The sequence below is a fragment of the Argiope bruennichi genome, chromosome 1 (assembly GCF_947563725.1).
Source record: "Argiope bruennichi chromosome 1, qqArgBrue1.1, whole genome shotgun sequence".
NCBI lineage: Eukaryota > Metazoa > Arthropoda > Arachnida > Araneae > Araneidae > Argiope > Argiope bruennichi.
Window position 1 is genome coordinate 92,317,956 of NC_079151.1, and position 23,927 is coordinate 92,341,882.

A 23,927-nucleotide genomic window follows, 5' to 3' on the forward strand; every position below is an offset into this window, starting at 1 on the left:
AACTAACCACCACATGCGTTTCAGCTGTGTGGCATCCATGAAAGTAAATGCAGCATGAAGATAAGCAGCTAAGTTGCTTTTTATGATAACTAGGTCTGCATAGACCAAAAAGGTTTCAGATGGCCCTTAAGAAATCTAAGAGTGTCAGATTTTGTGATTGTAACCATCATAAAACTGGTCCAGTGCATCCATTCCATATCCAGACAATCAAGTGCAGGAGAATTAAAACATGTCAGGGTTCCATCATGCTGGAACCAAGCTAAGCCATGTATTACCTCTTATTTTATGCAGAAGTACATGGCCTATAAGAGCTGGAATGAGACCACCAACAAAATGGAGATTATGTGACAGTCGGTATTTCCAATATTTTCCAGTAGTTGATTTTGGCATTGAATAGTGATAGGCAATGGGCATGTATCATAGAAGTTCCTTGGATATTTTCATTACATTGACCAAAGATAATAAAGCATATCCATACAATATCACTGTGTGAAAATTACCATTAGCTACCAAATTCAGCTTTTGAAATAAACTTCAAACAATGGCTTGATGTCTTTCCACGGAATGAGCATGTTTGCCTCCATATGTGTTGTAGATATTTTGAACATACACTTTGATGCAAACATATGCATATATCGATTTCATCTTTCAATGGAGTGTCAAAAGTATTCTTCGTACATCGGATATGATATGATATTTTTCTTGAAAACTATGGATTGTAGAAGCATAGTTATTTTAACTTTTTTTTTTCTCCCCATTCTGAGCGAGAAATCTGGCTGTGTAGAATTCGGTTGATCATTTAACCTATATAAGTTCAGTGTGATGTATGATGCATAAATCATATTAAAAACAAAGGAGGTGAAATTTGTGAATGGTAATTTTTATACAGAGGTAAGAGAGGTAAAATAGATTCCAAGCTTTTAAATTAAAAATATGCTTTTTTGTTGTTGAGTTTGATTTGGATTTGTTCTGAAATATGATGTTCATTTAATTTTTAATAAATTCATACTAGAGTCTTTATTGAATATATTTATATTATCTAAGAACACTGAGTATGTTGATAATTAAATAAACTATTAATACAATTCATAAAAATCATGATGCTTTGAGCCTGATTTAACAATTATGAGTTTTTGGAAGTTGTGGATAAGGCTTTTTAACAGAAAAGTGTGATTGTTTAATACTTCATTAATCAATTTCATTAGGATAGAAGATGAATTTTGAATTATTTTTCGGACTTATATTGACATTTATTTTTATTTAAATGAGATGTTTGTGTTTTTAAATTTTGTGAAATGGTATGTAATTTTATTTCTTTTCCTGGTTAAAGTCGTCAGAATTCTATGAGTATTTTGGTGGCTTTGAATTCTTCTTTGGCAGCCAATGGAGTACTTTATTGGGATGATGGTGAAACTAAAAGTATGTATTGCATAATAATTCTGAATGATTGTTTATTTTTAAATATTAGCGTAGTTAGATTTTGTATAAAGTTTTTAAAGATATGCAAATGTTGGCTTTTTTTTTTTAGTTTAAATGTGTTCAATTTAAAATAGGCAGCAGTGCAATGAATTTATTTATTTGATACGACAATAAGTTATCTTGATGTTGCTTGCATAAATTCACTCTTTTTATTTTCTAGATGCACACGAACTTGGTGAATATCTTTTGGTTGAATATTCTGCTAAAGGAGTAAGTTAAGTTTGAAATTAAATTTTTTTCTATAAAAAATATATATATTAATCAACTCTTGGTACCTAAACATTTTTTAAAATTTAAAAATGTCTGAGTGTTTTATTTGATTTTTATTTCTAGAACTCCTTGAATGTAACTGGTCATTTTGGAAAGAAGGTTTTGAAATCCAGTTTTTACAAGGCTGCTATTGAACAGGTCCGTATTATGGGCTTGCATAAACCACCCAAAAGAATTATTATTGATAAGAGCTACATCCTTTCTAATAAACAATATCATTGGAATTATGATACAATGGTAAGTATATGTTCATTTTATATCAACTGATACTGATGTAATTTTTGAAAGAGCATTTCTTTTGGTCTGCAGAAATTTAATTTCTATTCATCTGCATAACAGACGAATGAAACTCAAGGGGGTAAAATATTTCATTGAATTTTACATTTTTCAAAAGTAATCATGTTCTCCTCCATACTATGCAGAATTGAATGTTGATATTTCAAGCGGAGAAATTTTTATTAGTATTTAAACAGTAACCATTTAATTATACATATTTGAATTTTTCTAAATTCCCATTCTTTTATGTTTTCAAGTTTTGATTTCTTAATAAGAATTTTTAACAATGGACAATATTTTGACTTTTTTTCACCCTATCTTTTACCATCAGAAACTATTTGGATATAAATTCCTTTACAATATTTAAGGTTATCTATATAGTTACTTTTTAAAATTTGGAGAAACATGCTTAGAAGTTTGTCTTTGAAATTGTTAGATATGTAGTGTATTTGAATTTTAATGAAAAATGTGTCAATAATTTTTATCACATTTATTCATTCTATTTTTTTAAAAAATGAATTATATTTGCGATAAAAGAAATATATTTGCAATGTTTTAGGTATAGAATTAAATATTTGACAGTATAAATCAGTCAGCTATATTAAATGTAAGACTGCCAAATAATTTTTTCTATTTTATTTAAAACATCTTATTGCAACTTATACTTGGTTTAGATTAAGATAAAACTAAAATTATCAACTCATTTTAATGAAATTCATACATTTGATTATTTTACACCATTACGCTTAACGAATAATTGCTGTCTTGGCTACAGGTTCTTGATTTGAAGCTGATCCTCATACCTTTGGGAAGAAAGACTGAATTGCAATGGTTCTTTTAAAATGTCTGTATGTTTGCATGAATGTTTATATCGTATACAAAACCTGCTGGCAGGAGTTTGTATTTTTTTGACTGTGGTATTTTGTTCCTGTTGCATTATGTATATATTCAGCCACTTGAGAAATAAGTTTCATGCTACTGAAAAATATTTTTTTATTATGATTTGTTTGGGTGCTATTTATGAATACATTGTTGGATGCTGCACATAAGTTGTATTTTTCTGTGTGCCAAAAATTGTTCAATGCTTGGCCTTTATGTAAATATTACTTTTTGCAATTAAATTTTCTAAGAGGTGGTGAATGAAGTGTCTGTCAATGAATTAATTATTGATGTATTCTAGTGACATATAATTTAATTTTCAAATGAAAACTTATCTTTGGCATTGGGTGTTGCCATAATGCTGTGTACTCTTATCATGGTTCGATAACGGTTATTGATAAACATACAGTTCCAGTTGGGAAAATGATGCAACAAATTATAATTTATTGATTTGATGCCAATATTTTTATACAAGCCTCAGATTCTATTAACCCATGCAAAATTTCACTGCAGTTTCCTACGAGATATCTTGTAAATTGCAGTTGCTGTGTCAAGAATATTGAATATCACTATTTTAGACCATTTCAATGGATGCCTTAAGAAAGATTTATCAATGCAACCATTGGTTAATGAAATTCAAAAGTTACTAATTGGTTTCAACTCAGCTGAAGAGGTGTGGAATTTTGTTTTAAATGTTAGTATTTAATAAATTTTTGACACATTAATAGGATCAGGCAATTGTATAAATATGGAGACTTCATAATTCTTTATGTCATTTAGAATCCACTGATTGGGATACTAAACAAATTTGCTCCTTACAATAAGTTTCATATTAAGTGTTATGACATTAAACAAATCATCTTATTTTTTTCATGGTTTTATTAAAATACAATAAACTTGATCAACAAGTATTTAATACCAACATCTCATTTGAAACAAAAGCAATGTTTTCAATAAATATACATAAATATTTTATAATCATTATTTGACATTCAGGCTATGTACAATGTATATAAGTAGACACAAATATACCCCTGCTTTTCGGAAGGAAGTGACCTCTTGAAGCACAAAAAAGTACGTATGATAGGACACTTCCCTCGCTTCTTGCAGTGCAGTTTCAGTGATTTTATCACAGTTCTGCTGTACATGAAATAGGTTTAACTAAAATCCTGGTAGCTTTGATGAAGGAAAAGATTAAGTTATTACATATTGATGTTTGTTATTTCATATATTTTTCTGGCATGGACATGTCACTTCAAAAGCTGCATTAATGCTGAACACATGCCTGAGTAATAGATAATAATAATTGCAAGACATTTTTGTAAAATTGTTATTCAGCAAGTCATTTTACATTTTGTTTAGCTGTTTTGATCCCAATTAGAACATTTTTAATAATTTATTAGCTTTTAATTATGGAAATTCACAAAGATATCATTAAATTACAAAAGCATATTTCGAACAATCTTTTCTGAAATTATATAAAATAGAATGTTTTATTAATTATATATTTAAAAAAGAGGAATCCCAATTAATATTATATAATAGTAATTTATATCTGATTAATATCCGATTTTAAGTAGTTTTTTTTTTTTTTCAACAATTCTAATACGATCCAAATAATTCTTAGAAAACTGTTTAATTTGTTTTCTATATATTTCCTTTCTTTTAAATTCATAAATTTAAGCTACAGTCTCTTACACTAACTTTTAGCTAGTGCCATTCATTTTGAAGCTATAATATGTAACCTAATTTAATCCTATCCTTTCACTGTGTGGTAATTCTTCCAAACTAGAATCGAGCTAAATTCCATGCATTTAAAAAAAAAGTATCTTTCTCTTCAGAAAGCTGAATAGAAACACACCTCGAACATGCAAACGATAAAGGCTATTTGAAGACAATATACAAATATATCAAAACAGAGCCACACACACAAATAACAAATTGAGACTAGATTTGAAAATGGTTAGCATGCACCTTTAGCACCCCAGCCACGAGGCATTTCATTGGGCGCAAGCAATTATCCCATTCTTCAATGCACCAGAATATAAACTTAAATATGTACAATGGTTGAGAAATTGAATGTTTAACTGAATCATTTCTCCAATTCTGCTTAATATTTTCCTCAATACAGATAAAGGTTTGAAATTTTCTAATCCATGAATGTTCCTGTTGTATTATGCATTATTCCATGGAAATTATTCCATAATTGGACAAATTTCGATTATAAAAATAATTAATGCAGAAAAATGAAAATTTTCTTTGAATTTTGCTATAAATTAGAAATATAAATGTAAGGATGCAGTGAATAAGTCTCCCATTTCTGTGGGAAAACTTTCGCTTTGAAGATTTTTTAAACAATTTTTTTTTGCAAGCTATTTGTACTTGCTTAAAATATATGTTGAAAAAAGTGCATGAGTTCAGAGAAAAGCATTGAAGAATAAATTGCTTGAGCCGAGTGGCAGTGAAAGCACATAGAAATGTTTAAAAACACTTCAATGAGAGATTCAAATGAAACTTCCCAGTGCTTTGTGAAAGTTCTGTAAGCATTTCATGAGATACAGCACGGAGGGCCTGTCCTCTGGCATTGTTGACCAGCAACAACTCATCACTTCAAACCTAAAAGTAAGAAAGAAAAAAAAAATGATGATTTGACACAAGACAAAAAATGAATTGAGATGGGAAGATTATGGCATATTCTAGGATTGAATGGCTAGACTATGAATTTTGTGTATCACATGAGTAGATTTACAAAGGGTGGAACCTTTAATACCACTCCCCCCCCCCAAAAAAACAATATTTTCTTTTTTGGCCATATCTCTTTGGGGATAAATTTATTTTAAGGAAAGAAAAAAAGCAAAAATATTTTTTTAAGTAATTTTATTGAATTGTGCACTAGGTACTAGATTGCCTTGGTTGGAAGTAAAAAAATATGCCCAATTTAATAATACATAATTATTAACAAACATCAGTGAAAAATTACATTTTAAAAGAAAGAGGAAGTTAAATGTTGATAGATAATAGGTTATTATCAATATTAAAGTAATACGAAATATAATACACACGAGTATCTGGTTCGCAGCTTTCCGGCCTAGTTTTCTTTATCGTAATTAATTGTGGGAGGCATTGCATTGGTAACATTGCCAAGCCGACGATCTTCCTACATCTTGCAAAATGCAAATTGTAAACAGGAAAAGAGCAGCGTTCTGCTCGTTGTTCATTGTTTCATCTCTGTTGCCGCTGTTTCCGATTATAACTGCACCTTGCGTACAGGATTCATAAATTGTTCTTGGGGTATGCTTAATGTTGTTTTTTTAAGTATACCGCAGTAAAGTATACAGAATTCATGTTAAAATGTGAACAGGTTATATACTTTAACTTATTTTTTCTTTAATAAATTCTTGTAATGCAATATATTAACATATCAACTACCAGTACAGAGCCCTCTGTTTTAATTGTAAGCATTACCGGCAACAGCTTCTATGATTTACCGGGCTGCATTCACATTCTACATAGCTTGAGGTAAATTACTAAATAAGAAGTGAGAAAATACGTATTATAACAGTGAGTTTTAGTATAAAAATTTTGTCTTCTGATATTGGTGGGCAAAGAGATGAGTTCATAGAACTCCGGCTTTTATGTTATCCGGCCTGTCCGTCCACCACATTAGGCAGGATACTGGGGAGTGTACTGTGTGTTGACAAAACAAAGAAAGATTTGTTACATAAAACTTTAAAATGCTGTGAATTTGTCAAATTGTTTTTAAATAACAGCATTAAAGAATTATACTTACAGATCGTCTGGGCAATTTTTAGGCTGATCTAACCTATAACCGTCTCTCAAATATAAGTGCATTTCAAATGGGTCGATTTCAATGTAGGGTTGTTGTCCAAGAGTTATCAGTTCCCACATGGTCACTCCAAAAGCCCACTATAGAATGAAAAGAAAACAAAATAATCAGGGACGAATCTATTTTATAGATTCAAAAGTTACTGAGAACATGTAAAAGGTGTACAGTTTGAAAAGAAACATGTTTTAAAATTTTTGTTCTTTTTAACATTAATATAATTTTAAACTTAAACAAATATTAAGTGTATAAAATATTTAGAGTTACTAATAAATTAAATGTGAATTGGTAAAATTTTAACTAAGATTTGATATTTGGAAATCTTATATGACATAATAGCAAACATTTAATGATTTCATTCTAATCAATCATTCAATCATAAAATGACATTTTTTTTTAGAAAACTAGTGATTTCATATTAAAGCATGTATTCAGTAAATCTTTTTACATTATTTAAAAAAATAAAAAGAAAAGAATAAAAGACACCATTGCCAATATCTTTCAGCAAAACATAGACAATATTTTTAGTACATAAAACTGAACAATAAATTAAAATACTAACTAAATAACATTTTAAAACAAAACAAGGTAAACTTTATATGAGCTTTCAAAGGCTAAAAAAAATTATATTATTTTATTATTTAATTTTTTTAAGATGTAATGAAATGCATCATGTATTAATAATCTGACACTGAAGACTTATTTAAGATAGTTTATATGAATAAATAGCATTTTTAAAAAATTCTACACCATGGGGGGGGTATCCTATTAACCTTAAAAAAGTTTTTTTTGTTTTGTTTTGTTTCCCCTTCCATTTATTTGTATTAGTTTGTACCACTCACCACATCACTAGCATAGGAGAATTCCTTTTTCAACAAGCTTTCAATAGCAAGCCATTTGATGGGTCTGTTCTCATTATCTCCGAGACAGTGGTAGTCCCCTGGGAATAAATCACGAGCCAGTGCATTATCTGTCAGCCTTACTTGCAGCCAGTCATCCACCCTGGTTTTGAAAATATTCAATAAATAAAAATACAGAAATGTTTTTCCAAATGTATTATTGTAAGATATATATAAATATATTATTCAATGAAACATATTTCATGCAAGTATATTTACTATATATTCATAATACATAAAACAGAATAATTTTTTATATAATAATAATTGTTATTCCTGAAAATTTTGAAACAAGTCTATATAAATGTTTCATCATTCCGTAGGAACTGTTCTCCAAATAATTTGAGAACGTTAAAAGCTATTTTAGGATAAAAGGAAATAAAGAGTAAACATTTGTTTTTGCTCTCATTTTGAAGGAAATTTTCAGATGAGCACATGGTGATTTTATTACATATTTTTAGGTTTTATATTCGATATTTTATCTCTTTCTTATTCATTGATATTAGTTAATAGTATTATATTATATCTTGATGAAAAAAACTTTTCAAATTAAGAAAAACTTCACTTACCCAACCCATGTATGAAAACTTTTCATTAGTTGGAACATCTTTAGCACTTATAATCATCATGATTTGTTAAGGTTAATATTTGATATGGATAACTAACAATTTCTCATATTTCAAATATATAAATTTTCAGATTTTTTTTACAATTAAGAACCAAGCTGACAGAGAAGAATTATTATTAGAGAGAGATTTGGTGTATGCAGTCCAAATCTTTAAATTAGTCGAGACAACATATAATTGGAATTTTTTTTAAAAGTTATATGTTGGAATTTTTTTTAAAAATTAAAATTATACTCCGAAAATATTAATTACTATTTATATAAATTTATATTAATACTTCTTTTAATTAAAGATTATTTGTATATTTTGGCTTTATATCAGTATTTCAAGCTGAGCTTTTCATTTTTAGATATTATTTTCAATCCATTCAATAAATAATTAGTCACTGTAGACCGAGGGCATTGTTGCCAGTTTTCAGCAGCGCCATTAGAACAAATCATTATAGTATTTAGATCACTTTTTAAGAGAAATATCACGAGCGTGTGCCAATATTATGCTATCCACTTGGACACCATTTATTTTCGCTACGCCACTGAATAACCTATCCCCAAAATTCACTTGAACTACTTGATTGCTCCTTATTCGATAGATTGTGTTAATTATTATATCTTCTTTTCCGGTGAAATGCATTTAAATGATTAAGTTGCAGTCGTCAGTGTCGCCTACTATGTGATAAATGATTAGGAATTTTATATAGGTATCTGAATCAAACACTTACACACAGTTTCTTGTTGCAATGTCCCGGTGAATAATTCGTCTGTCATGTAAAAATGCGATGGCTTGAACGATTTGCAAAGCCATTGCTACGAGGTCCCTGTGCATCAAAGCCTACAGGAAAAAACAAAATTATTGTTATAAACATAACTTTAATTAGTATATCAGTATATTTAAGTAAATAACAAAACCAAAGAGTTAGTACTCTAGGCCCTACTACTGATCCAATTTCGTCAATTTTTACTTTTTCGTATATGTAGTGTAGAGAAAGAATAATAATCGTCAAAAAATTCGAACTTGGTATTTTGAAGAATCGCCACGTTTTAGACCACGTTGGAAAATATCCGCCTGTCTGTGACAAAGTAATCTCAAAAACGCTCTGAGCTGGATGATTGAAATTAGGTATACAGTCTTTACATCAAATTTGCAGATTTTATCAAATTGTTAGTAAAATCTGATCAGTCCGTTTGTCCGGCTGTTCGAATATAAGTTAACATGATAATTACAAAACAAAGAGAGTTAGACAAATAAAATTCGGTGCACAAATTTAACATCTATAGTGTAGGCACCTATCAAATTTTGAGCCAAACCCAACTTCAGGTTGACTGTCTTTCGGTCTGTACTTTTAGAAACATGTAAACGCGATAAGTGAAAAACACAAAGACTTAAATGCATCAAATTTGGTATGGAATTTTGTGACTACAACTGCAGCTTTGTGAAAAGTTTTTGCTTCAATCGGTTAAGAAAAGCGTGTCTAAAACACATATTCGTTTTTTTTTATACTATTAACATGTGCCAGAGATTAGTCGCCAAAGAGATTGAATAAATTCTCTAAAAGTTCTTAATTTAGGCCAAGAGTTAATATTTCGTAACAATTGTATGCTAATATCATATAAGGCATTCTCTGGCATGACAAGTTTAGTAGCGAATATGCGAGAAAATTTTGAGAAGACCATCCCGTTAGTTCTTTTTTATGAAAGCTTATAACTTCCCACACATACATCAACGGTCACTTGCCCTACATCTTCCTCCATTTTTAGGCGATATCTCAAAATAAAACTGACAGCGCCTCCAATCTCAAGAACTAATTTGATTTCACCAATTTTATTCATCCATTTATTTTTCTCCTTTGCAAGCATAATTTACTGATCAGAATACTTTATTTTTATAACGCAAATATAATTTAAATAAATGCTTATATTATTGCGATAACGTGATGATTCGAATAGATCGATGGAATGAATAATAATTAGTTCGAATAAATATTTAATCTTATTACCATTAATGGCTTCCAACGACAATTTGTTCATCGATCATATCAATAATAATGTCTTAGTCTTAACGACCATATTTGATAAAATATATATTATCAAAATAGAAGAAAGTATTATTTTAATTTGTACTCACACTATAAAGAAAGAGTCTGATTGGTTAATTATGCGTTTAAAGTGTGAAATAAATTGGTATAATCAATCCATTTGTTGATATTTGGGAGTTCTATCGAAATTTTAGTTCTCGATACGTCTCGAAAATGGAGGCAAATAAATTATCAAAACATTGATAATTTATTTACAGGACCATAAACTTTTATGTAAAATAAAAATTGGCGGAATTGATACTGTGACTTGGGAACTCTATCAAGAATTTTCTCCTTGAAGAAGGTACAGTGAAGAAATGTTTCTGAAATTTCTCGAGAAAAAGAAAAATGTATGGAGGGCGGGGTTATCGACCATTAATGCTATATTTAGGAGTAACGAACCCTCATATAAAATAAGAATTATCAAAATCGGATTCGTAGTTGATGATGGAGGACATTCTTAGGTGGGCTACCAATTAATTCATCGCTGATATTGGTTATGTTTAATTTCAGTTAAATCATTTTGATGTAACTTATTATTCGTGTGCCGTCAAATTGGCAGGCATTTAAGTTATTTGAATTGTCTGACAGATGCACTGTTTTTATTGCGTACATGGACCTTTCTAATGTAGATTATTCCCATGAAAGTATAACACTATTAAAAACGGTAAATGTTCGGTTCATTTGTCTTCTGGCTTTCGAGGTATTGTAATTTCATTTTTTTTTTTTTTATTCGTTTTGTAAACTTACACAGATATTAAACTGAGTCTTTCTTCTTTAGTTTTCAATAGTGGAAGAAAGTTACGCGATTAAATATTTGATAAAACAATGAAAATTATCTGAATTTTAAAACAGTAAAGTAAAGTTATTGTTGGAAGTTTTGAAAAATTGCTAAAAATAACAGGAAAAATTCGCATACCTTTTAAATTAGTATAATTTTAAGACAATTTCTTCAATTTTGAATCGATGTAAAATTTATTTCTTGCGGAGAAAACGGCAAAATTCAACTTAATTTTCAATTAGTTAAAATTCTAATTAAGGAAAATAATTGCTTCGAGGTGCGCCTTCCAAAATATATAGTATAAACCAAATTTGGTAGCTTTAAGTATTAAGTATAGAATGCCAACATATACACTTATATTTTTATTATTTGCAGATATAGAGATTCTTCCTCTAAGACAGATGTGTTTATATATTTGGATAATGTTCAGATTTGTTCAATGACAAACAGTCAACCAAAATTAATAACCAAAAATTATTGGGAAAACCAGTAAATTACTAAAAAACAACAAATATTACGAACATTAATCAGACTATTGAATGTTATATTTAAGTCATCAAAATAATATCAAAGGTATCTGAAATTTGGAATGGGACATTTTATTACATTTGGTAATACGTTAACACGAAATTATCTTGTATATTTTGGAAGTTCATAACTTTTCAATCTACTTAAATCCTGCCAAAAAATATTAATTTTTCTAAAATAAAAAGCAAAAGACTTACATGGCAATGTCCTTCAGCCAGCAAGCATTTGTGGAGGAATTTCTTAAGATTGCCCTGGTTCATGTAGGGGTAGACTAGCATGGGATGGTAGGGATCGTCAGTGCACAGGCCAATCAGAGGCAAAATGTGCTTGTTGTTCAGACCAAGCATCATCATCCCTTCGGCCGTCAGTAAGGACACCTGGATAGTGGAGGCTTGATCTGCAATGAGAGATGCATTTTCTCTATGTTAATAATCATGTGAATTCTTTCATCAATCATTTCATAAACTTAAGCAATATGTTTCTATTTTGTGTTTAAACTCGTAAGATAGAATCAGCAGGGGTTTTGAATATCTTCCTGTTTACCCAGGTCATCAAAAATATGATACAATTATATAGTTTAGGTGTCATTTAGCATTTTTCATTTACTTCCCTTTCGCTCTCCATTGGGGAGTCGTGTACCGTCCTTGTTCTGTGTGTCTGCTCCGTTTGCTTCTGTCGTTTGGTGGATGCCTAACTCATCAAGATCACGTGGCCTCACTAGCACAATGGCAAATAATTGACCAATGAGAAAATTATTTGCAACTGTCTCATTGTGATCAAGCGATCTTCTTGAGGCAGCCGTGGCTTTCTATTGTACGCAATAGTTGGTTGGACTCGTGTGAAAATTGCATTATATATTTTGGATCGTCCTCCATAGGTAGAAAAAAAGTATCATTGTATAATAAAGTGATGTCCATGTGATTATCTATAAAGCTCAGACATTCTTTATAATCCGATAGATGTCCAATCCCATAAGTGTCGGATTAGAGAGTTTATTGCACATAAAATCAACCAATGACCTGGTATTTTCAGAATTCGTATTTTATTCGGTTATGTAAGTGCTATAATAATTTATGTCAATGCTATATTTATGATAGTGAATTATAATAAAGGCTTCCAAAAGAGTTCGCTTTGCCTCACCTGTAACAGTTTTGACCATCGCAGAAAATCCATGTGGGGTCAGCATATCGTCATCTCGGACAATCGCGTGGTAAATCTGCCCGAAGGTACCTAAAAACAGAAAGCTCATCAGAAATAAGCCTAGATGTATTAGATCATTCTTCTTCCAATAAGACTAACCACTTGTTTTGAATATAATATCACGATATCATTTAGGATTCTCAAACAAGAGCAACTTACCTTCTTGTAATCTTTCTTGGAGAATAATATTCCTCCGGTCGATTCGGATTTCTGCAATTTGTTGAGAAATGTCCATGGATTTACGCTCGTTCACTTGTACAGAGGTCGTCGTTGTGGTAATGGGCGTGAGCCGTTTGAAGCTGGTGTAACCTGTGGAGGGAAAAATGGGTAACTTTAATTATTTCCGGTCGGTGCTCAAATTCGTCGGCAGTGATAAATTAAAGTCAGAAATCCAATTAATTGTTATTATAGGTAAAGAATAATTTTAACTGATTTTCGCTTAGAAGTAATTTGAAAATGTCCGTTCTGGGTGGAGTATGCAAAAGTGCTCTTGTTTGAGCACAAACTCATGCCGCTCATTATCTGTGAATTTTTGAAGCAATGCTAAAGTTAAGTAGGGATTTGGAGTATTTTTTTTTTTTTTTTTTTTTTTTTTTTTATGATTATCAGATTTATACAAAATACAAAATTTGTCTGTTAATGTTTTCACAAAAAGATCCTTTTTTTCATTTTCATGATTTGGGATAGAATAAATAAATAAAATAAGAAATTTAAGAACAAATTGTTTCACAATTTATAACGAAAGAATAAGGTTTCACGAACGTTTGTAAAAAGCTGTGTTCTGTTTAAAAGTATGTTTCAAAAAGCAAGGAATATTAAGGAAGAATAGAAATATTTAAGATAGCCGTTGAAGTCATGATTGTGAGTATAGCTTACAAAATACTATTTTTGGCTCTTTGGTGTATTCGATTTTAAAGACGGGGTAAAGGGGATTTTCGAAGCTGTTTGAAATACACAAGAAATCTGGCTACGGATATTTATGATCCAGATCGTTTTGAGGACGGGGATCAGAAATATAATCTTTTGGAAAACAAGACAGCAAAACAACTGACTTTGGCGACCAACTGTTCGCTGGCTGTACAATAGAAATAATATTGTCATGTCAACCAACTTTAATTAACTACATTTTATCGTCAAAAAAAAAAAAACATTTGGCATTATATTTGCATTAAAAGCACAAGGATTTCGCATTTGTTAACTATGGTTGCAAAATGGTGAAATCAGTTGGCAAAATCGGTCTAGTTGTTGAGGTAGAGATATTCTGTCGAGGTTTGTTTTCCCATAGAGAAAGTATGAAGAAGTAGTGTGGGAGGAGTGGAGTGAAAAGCCGGTAAATGCTAACGATATGAGGTCATGAACTTTTATATAAATTAATAATTGATGAAATCAGACTAATGATTCAAACTGGAAGATTCGATGTTTGATTCTGCCAATTATTTTAAATAAATTGAAGTAAAGAAATATAAAAGACATTGTTTTCGTAACCGTTAAATATATCTTCTAATCAAATTTCATTTCTAAGAAATGGCTCTCTTGTATATTAATTATTTGATTGAGTCTGGTTCAAATTATTTCGAATAATCCTATCCTAATTGAAATTTCGGGCAATTTGAAAGATTAAAATGAATTCTCACCGCAAATAGAAATGAGAAATAACAGTAAGAGTAAAATTATACACTTTGGGGATCAGATGCATATCAAAATGCAAATGCTTTCAAATGTTTTGATTCATAATTTGAATCAGACTCAGTCAAGTAACTGATACAAACCAGATGGAGTGGTCTTCTCAAAACCTTCTCGTATATAAAGGTGTTATCCTAGAGAACGCCTTGCATGGCATTGGCGTACAATAGTTACGAATTATTAACCTTAGGCGTGAATTTAGTATTTTCACTGAATCTATCGTGTGATGCTTGGCGACTGTTTCGGCGATTAATTCCTGGTATGCAGATAAAGGTACTCGAAAATCGAATTTGTTTTTTAAACGCGTTTTTCACTACCGATTGAAACGAAAATTTGTCACAGAATTACTCTGATAGTCACAAATTACCAAACCAAATTTGATATATTTAAGTCATTGCGTCTTTGAGTAATCATATTTACATGTTTCTGAAAGGACAGATCGCAGGACGGTCAATCCCTTGTTGTATTTAGCTCACAATTTGATGTTGGTTCTGTCTATCGAATTTTTATCTATCTAGCTCTCTTCGTGCGTAGTTTTCATTTTAAATTATATTCGAAGAACCGGACAGACAATCGGTCTTTGCTCAAAATTTGATAGAAATCTGCAAATTTGATATAATGACCATATACCACATTTCATCCAGCTAGCTCAAAGCGTTTTTTTAGTTATCTTTGTCACAGTCATATAGGCAGGCGGACATTCTTCAAAAAGTTGTTTTTTTGAACTCAAGGAGCTCTAAAACGTGATTCGTCAGAATCTCGAGTTCGAATTTTTTTGATAATTACTATTCTTTTTCTATATTATATATGCGAGAAAGTAAAAAGGTGCTATTCCTTACAGGGAGAAAAAACAAAATTTGACTAAGATAAATTTAATAGCATAATATTTTCAGTGCTAAATTATTTTTATATTAAATATTTTTAACACTTAAAAATTGATTTTAAAAAAATTTACAAATTTTTTCTTTACATTTTATTTATTGTTCTCAAAACGTATGAATCATGGCGTGAAAAATAGTTCTTTGTAGCTATTCACCGCCAACATAACAGAAAAATCAAAACACACAAAAGTCAGCTTTAAAAAATTATCATCTTTACAATAACAAAAGAAACGTTGAGAACTTCCATAGTTAAGAATTGTTGCCAAACTACGTGGGGAAAATAATCATACAAAAGAAAAAAGCCCGTGAAGTCACTAGAAAAACAAATAGCTACTATAAAAAAAGTACTGAATATTATTAAGAAGATTAGAACAGGAAGAAAAAAAAAAAAATATATCTACGGTACACTATGGGGTGGAGAAACCCTATTAGGATTCAAGTCACGGAAACTGCATCTTTGCGCTTTAGTTAAGAACTGAAAACTCAAAAGCGGTTGGAATGGGGGTGAAAAAAAAATCGTTTGAAAGATAGGATGCTCGTGCTGTGGCATCTAAACGAGTGATAAAGTAATGTACGGGGAAGGGTAGAGAGAATGTTGGGGGAAGGGATGGAGCGCAGATACTACTTGAGACCTAAATAGGACCGTACAAAATGCTCACTCAACAGCGAAATAAGAGTTGACACTCGAACTTTGCCTTGGGTTTTCTTTTTTTTCCCGAGAAAGAGATGGTTGGATGACTTGTGACGACCATTTCATTTTGAGAAAAAGTGTAAGAAAGAATCAAAATGTTGATTTTTACGAACATATTTTATCTCCTACATAATCGAGTATCCAGCTTTTTGGCGGCACAGAAAAACGAATTTTCGAATTGGATTTAAAATAGTAATAACAAGTAACCAGAAAAGTTATTCTATTTTCTTTGCGTTCATTTTTTTTTTTAGTTGCGATTTTATTAAATCTGATTTACTTCTGAAAAGAAAACTGTTTTAAATTCAACACTACAACTACTAACGGTTTTCAAATTCATGTTTAAAAATTTTGATATAATCTATGTATTGTTCTAGAACTTTATTACTTTTAATAAAATGTAAGAAAAATTACATATACCTATTCAATTTCCACTCAGTCATTTTAACTTCCGTTATCAATATAACCTATACTTATTTATGTCAAGATCCGCCAAAATGACGGCTTAAGCAATTTCAAAGTTTATAATATTTTATGGATCATCTATGCAATGATGTATCATCAATATGTATTTACGTTCATTTATACATCGCTTTCAGACAACATTTCCAGGAAAAATTAGAATTTCATTTTTAATATGAAATTATATTGATTGAGCCAAAGCGTTCGGCAGCCGCTATAATGGGATCTATTTTATTCCGATTATGATTCAGTAATTAGAACTAAAAGCTCCGACTAGATATCCTATAAATACAAATTGTTTTTCTTGTTTGTTTTTTAAATTAATATTTAATAAATTACTATATCAATTGTTTTTGTTAAATTATATTCTTTTACATAAACTAAGTCAAAAGTTACAGTGAAAATCAAGACGATCAAAAACTCGCCAATTTGACGGATGTGGTAAAATGAGGTATATAGTTAACATTGGTAGTTTTATGTTAAGACATAAAACGTGAAAAATGGTATTACTATTCTGCCAAACACCAGCTTAAAGTTACTCAATCATTCTGCCATAATTTAGTAATTCGTTTCCACTATGTATATCCAAATTGCATTTCGATCAGTTAGATCTTGCTTTAAATCGATCAAATACTTGTTTCGTTTTTATTTTCTCGTATATAAAGCATAAAAGAAAATATTGCAGTCGTCAAAAAATTCGATCACAAGATTTTGATGAATTGTAACGTTTCCGATGTGCCTGAATCCGAAAAACACAGTTATAGAATTAAGTCTATCTACTCTGTGTTTTATATCATCTTAAAAGTTCAAAATTTTATCTAATCAATAATAATACCAATTTTATTCCTATAAAATTTTTCATTCCATTTTGCTAAATTTTTAAAATTTAATTAATAATTTGAATAGATGCAGACGATTTTGAAATAAGGAAATTTATAGACACTCCGTTGCCTAGCAACGGAGAAATTTTAAACCAGATATATAAATTATTTAATACTTTTCGATATTTCCGTTTTATTTTTTAAATATTTTTGGCTACGCTTTTTACTGACTTTAAAAAAATTCTGAATTTTATTTAATTGGATTTAAAAATTACAGCCGTTAAAAGCTTTTGCCATTTTTATCAGCGCCTTATAAGAAATAATGAATAGTCTAATAAATGATAATAGAAAAATTAAAAAATTAGGCGTCCGTGATGTTTAAAAATCTTTTTCAATTTATATTCTCATTTCAATTAAAAAAGAATTCCAGACGAGAAACGGATTATGTGTATTATAATATTTTTATATAAAAATAGTTTTTACATTAAAAATATTAAAAACAGTATTTTAATCCCGAGTATTTTAATGCCGCTAACAGTATCCAAAAATCGAATTTGTGCTTCAGATACGTTTTTGTCAACCGATCTAGATATCTTCGTTTTGTAGTTGTCGTGTTAGCTCATATTCGAAAAGCCGGACAGACGAATTTCCTCTGAACAGATTTTACTCAAAAATTTGATAGAAATCTGCAAGTTTGGTGTAAAGACTGTATGCCAAATTTCAAACGTCTAGCTCAAAGTGTTTCTGAGTTATCTTTGTCCCAGATAGACGAACAATTTCCAAAAATGTGATTTTTGAACACAGTAAGGTCTAAAATGTGGAGATTACTATATTTTCTCTATACTATGTATACTAGAAAGTAAAAAAAAAAAGTTTTGCATTAAATTTTGAAATTAATGAAATACATTGAATTATTACAACAATCAATGCGGCAGCTCCCACGGCTGTTAATATGTTAGATTTGTTTCACTACTTGTTCAAGCTATTTAACTTATCATTGAGTAAAATTGTTGAGAGTTGGGATTAAAAACCAGCTTGAGTTGTCTTAACAAAACTTTCTTACATACTCTCTAATAAACTTTTCCTGCCTGAGAACACCTTGCATGGCACTAACGTACAATAGTTACGAAATATTAACATTTGGCGTTAATTTAGCAATTTTACTGAATCTATCGTGTCATAATTGGCGAGCTATTTGGCGATTAATCCGTAGTTAATAGCATCCGAAAATCGAATTTGTGCTTTAGACACGTTTTTATCAATCAATTGAAGCAAAGACATGGCACAAAATTGCATTTGCAATCACAAAATCCCATACTATTTTTCATTTATTTAAATGATTGTGTTTACATGTTTCTGAAAATATAGAACAAAAGGCAAATAATCCGCCATTGGATTTAGCTCAAACTTTGACAGGTGTCTAGACTGTAGATGTTAATTCTGTGAACCGAATCTTATCTATCTAGCTCTCTTCGTTTATCAATCTAGCTGTCTTTGTTTTGTAAACCGTGTTAACTTATATTCGAACAGCTGGACATACGAATTTCCTCTGAACAGATCTGTAAATTTGGTGTAAAGACTGTATGCCAAATTTCAAACGTCTAGCTCAAAGCCTCATTGAATTATCTTAGTCACATTCAGACAAACGGACTAACATTTTCCAAAAATGCTTTCCGAATTTAGAGAGGTTTAAAACGCACAACTTTGCCAAAAATCTCGAATTCGAATTTTTTTTTTTTTTTTTTTTTTTTGACGATTACTATACCTTCTCTATACTACGTATAGGAGAAAGTAAAAAAAAAAAAAAAATCATGAATACATTAAAAGTCTTTTTTGAATTTCCATCAAAATAAAAACGATATTATTTGGAGAATATCAATTTAATTAGTATGCTGCTTTATAAAATATATTAATAAATCTAAAAATAGTTCATGATCGCGTATTTTTTCTCTCGATATATATATATATATTGAATTTTGTATTCCCGTCACAGATAATAACCAATGCAAGACGTTAGACCAACATAACACACGCGATTGGAATAAATTAATTCAGATATTATCTAAGACCGACAGGTACTCATGATCTCTTAGTTTTTATCAAACATCAGAGATACGATGCAAACAAAGGCCGGTAGCATGGAACGAGAGGCCATCTTGACAGATTAGTTATACTTGTGACAGGAACGTGTTACTTTTTATTTTCTCTGTCGGTTTCTATTCCGCGATTTTTATCTGAAATGACAGTTCTCTATCGCCTCTGTCATCTCGGATGTGCAACACCGAATGTTCTTCCCGAACGTGACGCGCTTCGCAATTCGGGGAAAGAATATTCGTGCCAAGACCGGGCCGTTCACTGGTTCGCTACGTTCTCCATCCATCAACTTCTGAAGTATACCTTCTCGGTTAAAATTTGAAAAAAAAGCAATAAAAGAGTTTGAAACGCCTTGTATAACTACAATGTAAACAATTATTATTCATCTACAGGTAGATAACCATTCGATAAGAATTATCCGTTAAAATAACACTCTCTCAGCGAAAATAAGAATAATAGAAGAGGAAAATATATATACAAGTTAACAAATAACAATAAGTCAAGAAAATAAATCAATTATATACGAGATTGCCTTGATAGCCGCAGACGATTTTGTTCTTATATTGATCATGTAAGTTGTTTCAGATTTAACTAATCGTTTGGCATTGTTTTACTCATCACATGCTCATTTATTTTTTCAGTAGTTGTAAAATAAATACCTAATACATAATGTAATTGCACAGTGAATACATTTTAACGAATTATTATTCATCTACTGGAAGATAACCATTCTGTTAAGAATTACTTTTAAATAAACACTCTCTCAACGTAAATAAGAATAACAGAAAGAAGAGGAAAATATATGCACAAGTTAACAACAGCAAAAAAAAAAAAAAAATACTATAACCAATCAAAAACAAGGTTTTCTTGATAGCCACAGACGATTTTGTTCTTATATTGATCATGTAAGTTGTTTCAAATTTATCTAATCGTGTGGCATTGTTTTACTTATCATATGCTCATTTAATTATTCAATAATTGTAGAATGAATACCAAATATATAAAATATAATTGCACAGTGAATGCATTTTAACGAATTATTATTCATCTATTGGAAGATAACCATTCTGTTAAGAATTACTTTTAAATAAACACTCTCTCAACGTAAATAAGAATAACAGAAAGAAGAGGAAAATATATACACAAGTTAATAAAAAAAATACTATAATCAATTAAAAACAAGGTTTTCTTTATAGCCGCAAACGATTATCTCTTGTTTCAAATTTAACTTATCGTTTGGCATTGTTTTACTCATCACATGCTCATTTATTTATTCAATAGTTGTAAAATAAATACCGAATACATAACGTAATTGCAGAGTGAATAATTTTTAAAGAATGAAAATATCAAAATGACTGAAATTTGACTGAATTTGAATATTGAAAGTCTATTTCAGTAATGATACTCTGTCGAAGACGCATGTATATGGTACAAGATGTTTGAAACTGGTAGTGAAATTAAAAATTTGACTCATAAAAACATTGCCTGGGAACAAATAGGGTAGAAAATTCGACAAATTCATGACTTTTTTTTTTCCCATGACTGACACAGAGCAGATGCAATATATTAATAGCTAAATTTTGGTGAAAATTCTTTTCTGATTTGCAATGTTCAATACAAGACTTCACAAAGCTGATGCATATCAAGAAGGAGGGGGGAAAAATACTTCACTGAACAGTACTTGAACTTTAAAACCCTTAAAAAGAGAAGTATTTTTAATGGATGTTTTCAGAAACTAAAGAAGGATATTCAGAAAATAACTGGCATCAATTAGGTAGGTAATATTTCAGGAAAAAAACTTTTTAAAAAGTATGATTTATATTTGATCCATTCTTGTATTCAAGCTGCTATAATCAGTGATGCATCATGGGAGGGGGGGAGGGCTCGCATTAGCTAGTATTAGTATTTCTTAATTTTTTTTATCTGCAACGATGAGGCTACAAAGGAGGGCTCTAGAAGGCCTACTCCCAAATCCGAATTGTCTTTCCTTCCACGCCCTTTCCAGTACAGAGTAAATAATCAGTTTCCATTAATTTTGTTAAAATCGGAGATAACCTCTTTTGAATCTAGGGACTCCATTAGGTTGTCACTATTTTATAGGCACGTCATGGAGGCAATACTTAATGAATTTGACTCTTGTAAAAATCAAATATGAGAGAATGAAATAATAATAAAATATCTTACTAAACCACAGATTTTAAAAAAATCATATATCGAGGGGACCAATTTAAACAGCTAAGCCACTGATTTTGAACTATAAATTTAATGATGTTAAATGATTTTTTATATATGTAATTAATTGAAATTACAAATCATTTATTTTTAGGATACCCAATATTCAAAGACAAAAAAAATTATCTAAATTTGTATAATATTTCTTGTTTAATCTGTCAAGTTGACTATGACCCGTTCTATGTGTGGTTCATGTCTTGTCAGTAAGCACTCCATGAGAGAATTTGTACTTCTGGTTGCATGGTATCTAACTAAATACTATTTTCCAAGTTAAAACTTGAGTATGTCAATAACAACTTTCTAAAACTGAGTGGCAAGTTGCCGAATTCTTGGTGAAAGGATATGCAAATAAAAAAAAATTATTGAAAAGATATGATGCATTCAAACTATTGAAGTGTCTTATATTTTGAAAAGGGAAAAAAAGACATTGACGGAACACTTACTGTTGACGCTGCTGTTGTTGTTGGGCGTGTCGGGTCTAAGGAAGGTGTGCCCCTGTGTGGTTGCGGAAAGGGCGGGAGAACTGCCACCGTAACTGAAATAGAAGAAAAAAACAATCATTGCAGTAAATGACAACCGAAACATTGAGATTAGAACGGGTTAAAAAATAAAATATAATCGATATACAGTCTTTGTATATTTCTATTGCATGAACCAGTTCCGATTTTTTAAAAAATTTCAAAGTACAAATTGGAATTTTTATATATTTTTTTTCATAAAAGTTGAAAGTAGTTCTTTATAATGTTGACAGAAATGGTTTAAAATTTAATAGTAACGAACCACTATTTAACAAGCTAAGTCATTGGTTAAACGATGGTTCGTTACATTTGACCAACAATATTCCAGCTGAACAGCTGATTCAACATGAATTGCATTCGATTTCAATTAAATCTCTTAGACATAGCTTTATATTCATGATTTTTTCCAATCATCAAATTATGAGAGACATTTAAGCTGTCTTATTTTATTAACCTAAACCATGTATAGTTATTGTGTAAATGAACCTTCCTAATGGAGTCCCGTGACATCATAATGCCTTTGAAAACGTAACTTTACCGGTAATCTAACTTCATGGGGCACTAATTGCTAGGTTTTTCTTTTTTTAATAATGCTATTTCATTTTCTGCATTCTCATGAAAATTAACAGATAATTAAAAGAATCTTTCTATTGTTGCTTTCAAGAATTAAAGATCGGAATTCATTTTGAAAGATTTTTTTTCATCATGCATATAGCATCACGCATATTTTTTATAGATAGTACACCAATCTATAGACATTATCAGGTGATAAAAAAACTTTTTGTTATTTGGTATCTTTTTTCTTGATTATTTCTTTTAACTTTATATCACAGCTCACCAGGTTAAAAAAGAATTCACGTTTTTAAACTTTAGTACCCTTGTAACCCATTAATCCTCTGAAACAACCTTCAGCTTCTAACTAATCGAGAGACTTAACACAATGTAGCAGAAGCTATTTACAAAAGCTTTATTTAATTTAATAGAGTGACCTCGTTCGTTCTTCCTGATATATTTGAGCACGGAAAACTCATTGTTCCGCGTGTTAGCACGTCTTTCTATAAGCATATCCTTTAAAATAAAGCTCTCCATAAAAATTTAAGTGCTCTTTAAGTTAAGACTTTGACATAGAGCTACAGAAATACTTGCTGTTTATTCTTTAATTAATATGCACTAGACATTTCCATCAACGTTTAAAAAGAAAACTAAAAAGAAATAAAATAGTTTTATATATTTGAACTTTCCCCTTTTGTTTAAAACGGCTTTATGTACATGACTCAAGCATGGAGTTCAGAACCTGTATCACTGTTGGCATATGTATACGGCCTACAGTTTCACCTTCGCCTCTTTCATCAGTTCCTGCAAAGATTTATGATTAGGAAACAGACGATTTTACTGGAACCGGTTTCGATTCTTAACCCACCCCCAATTCTATGGGTCATTCAATTTCATTCGATTTTTTTTTTTTTTTTCCTTTGAATAGAGCTTGAAAAATAGCCTCTCAGAAAACAAGGCGTAAATCTATTTGTAAGAAATATTGTGCTTTCTGAATTTTGTTTCTTTATAAGTGGAGTTTTTAAATATTTATTTTAGTGGCGCTTGGTTTAGAGCAGTGGTTCTTAACCTTTTTAAGCCGCGACCCAAATTTGAGAAATATTTGAGAAAAAGTCAAAATTTTTTCATTGCTTTATTTTAGAT

At 30.2% G+C, this 23,927-nt stretch overlaps 2 protein-coding genes across 7 annotated transcripts in view; one reads left to right on the forward strand and one right to left on the reverse strand.

Moving 5' to 3' along the window:
- The window catches only part of LOC129971512 (maltase-glucoamylase-like), a 124,282-nt gene extending 121,117 nt beyond the window's left edge, over positions 1–3,165 (forward strand). For all 4 annotated transcript variants that reach the window (XM_056085377.1, XM_056085368.1, XM_056085349.1 and 1 more), the window contains exons 18-21: positions 1,331–1,419; positions 1,640–1,689; positions 1,813–1,986; positions 2,801–3,165. In XM_056085377.1, the coding sequence (XP_055941352.1) occupies positions 1,331–1,419; positions 1,640–1,689; positions 1,813–1,986; positions 2,801–2,866 (379 nt within the window). In that variant the 3' untranslated portion in view covers positions 2,867–3,165. The remainder of the gene's footprint in view (positions 1–1,330; positions 1,420–1,639; positions 1,690–1,812; positions 1,987–2,800) is intronic.
- A 636-nt stretch (positions 3,166–3,801) lies between these two features.
- LOC129964882 (tyrosine-protein kinase RYK-like) overlaps positions 3,802–23,927 on the reverse strand; it is a 468,554-nt gene continuing 448,428 nt past the window's right edge. For all 3 annotated transcript variants that reach the window (XM_056079139.1, XM_056079138.1, XM_056079141.1), the window contains exons 7-14: positions 22,158–22,249; positions 13,013–13,162; positions 12,794–12,883; positions 11,851–12,050; positions 8,992–9,101; positions 7,591–7,750; positions 6,695–6,831; positions 3,802–5,520 (exon numbers count right to left, since the gene is read on the reverse strand). In XM_056079139.1, coding sequence (XP_055935114.1) covers positions 5,409–5,520; positions 6,695–6,831; positions 7,591–7,750; positions 8,992–9,101; positions 11,851–12,050; positions 12,794–12,883; positions 13,013–13,162; positions 22,158–22,249 — 1,051 coding nt within the window. In that variant the 3' untranslated portion in view covers positions 3,802–5,408. The remainder of the gene's footprint in view (positions 5,521–6,694; positions 6,832–7,590; positions 7,751–8,991; positions 9,102–11,850; positions 12,051–12,793; positions 12,884–13,012; positions 13,163–22,157; positions 22,250–23,927) is intronic.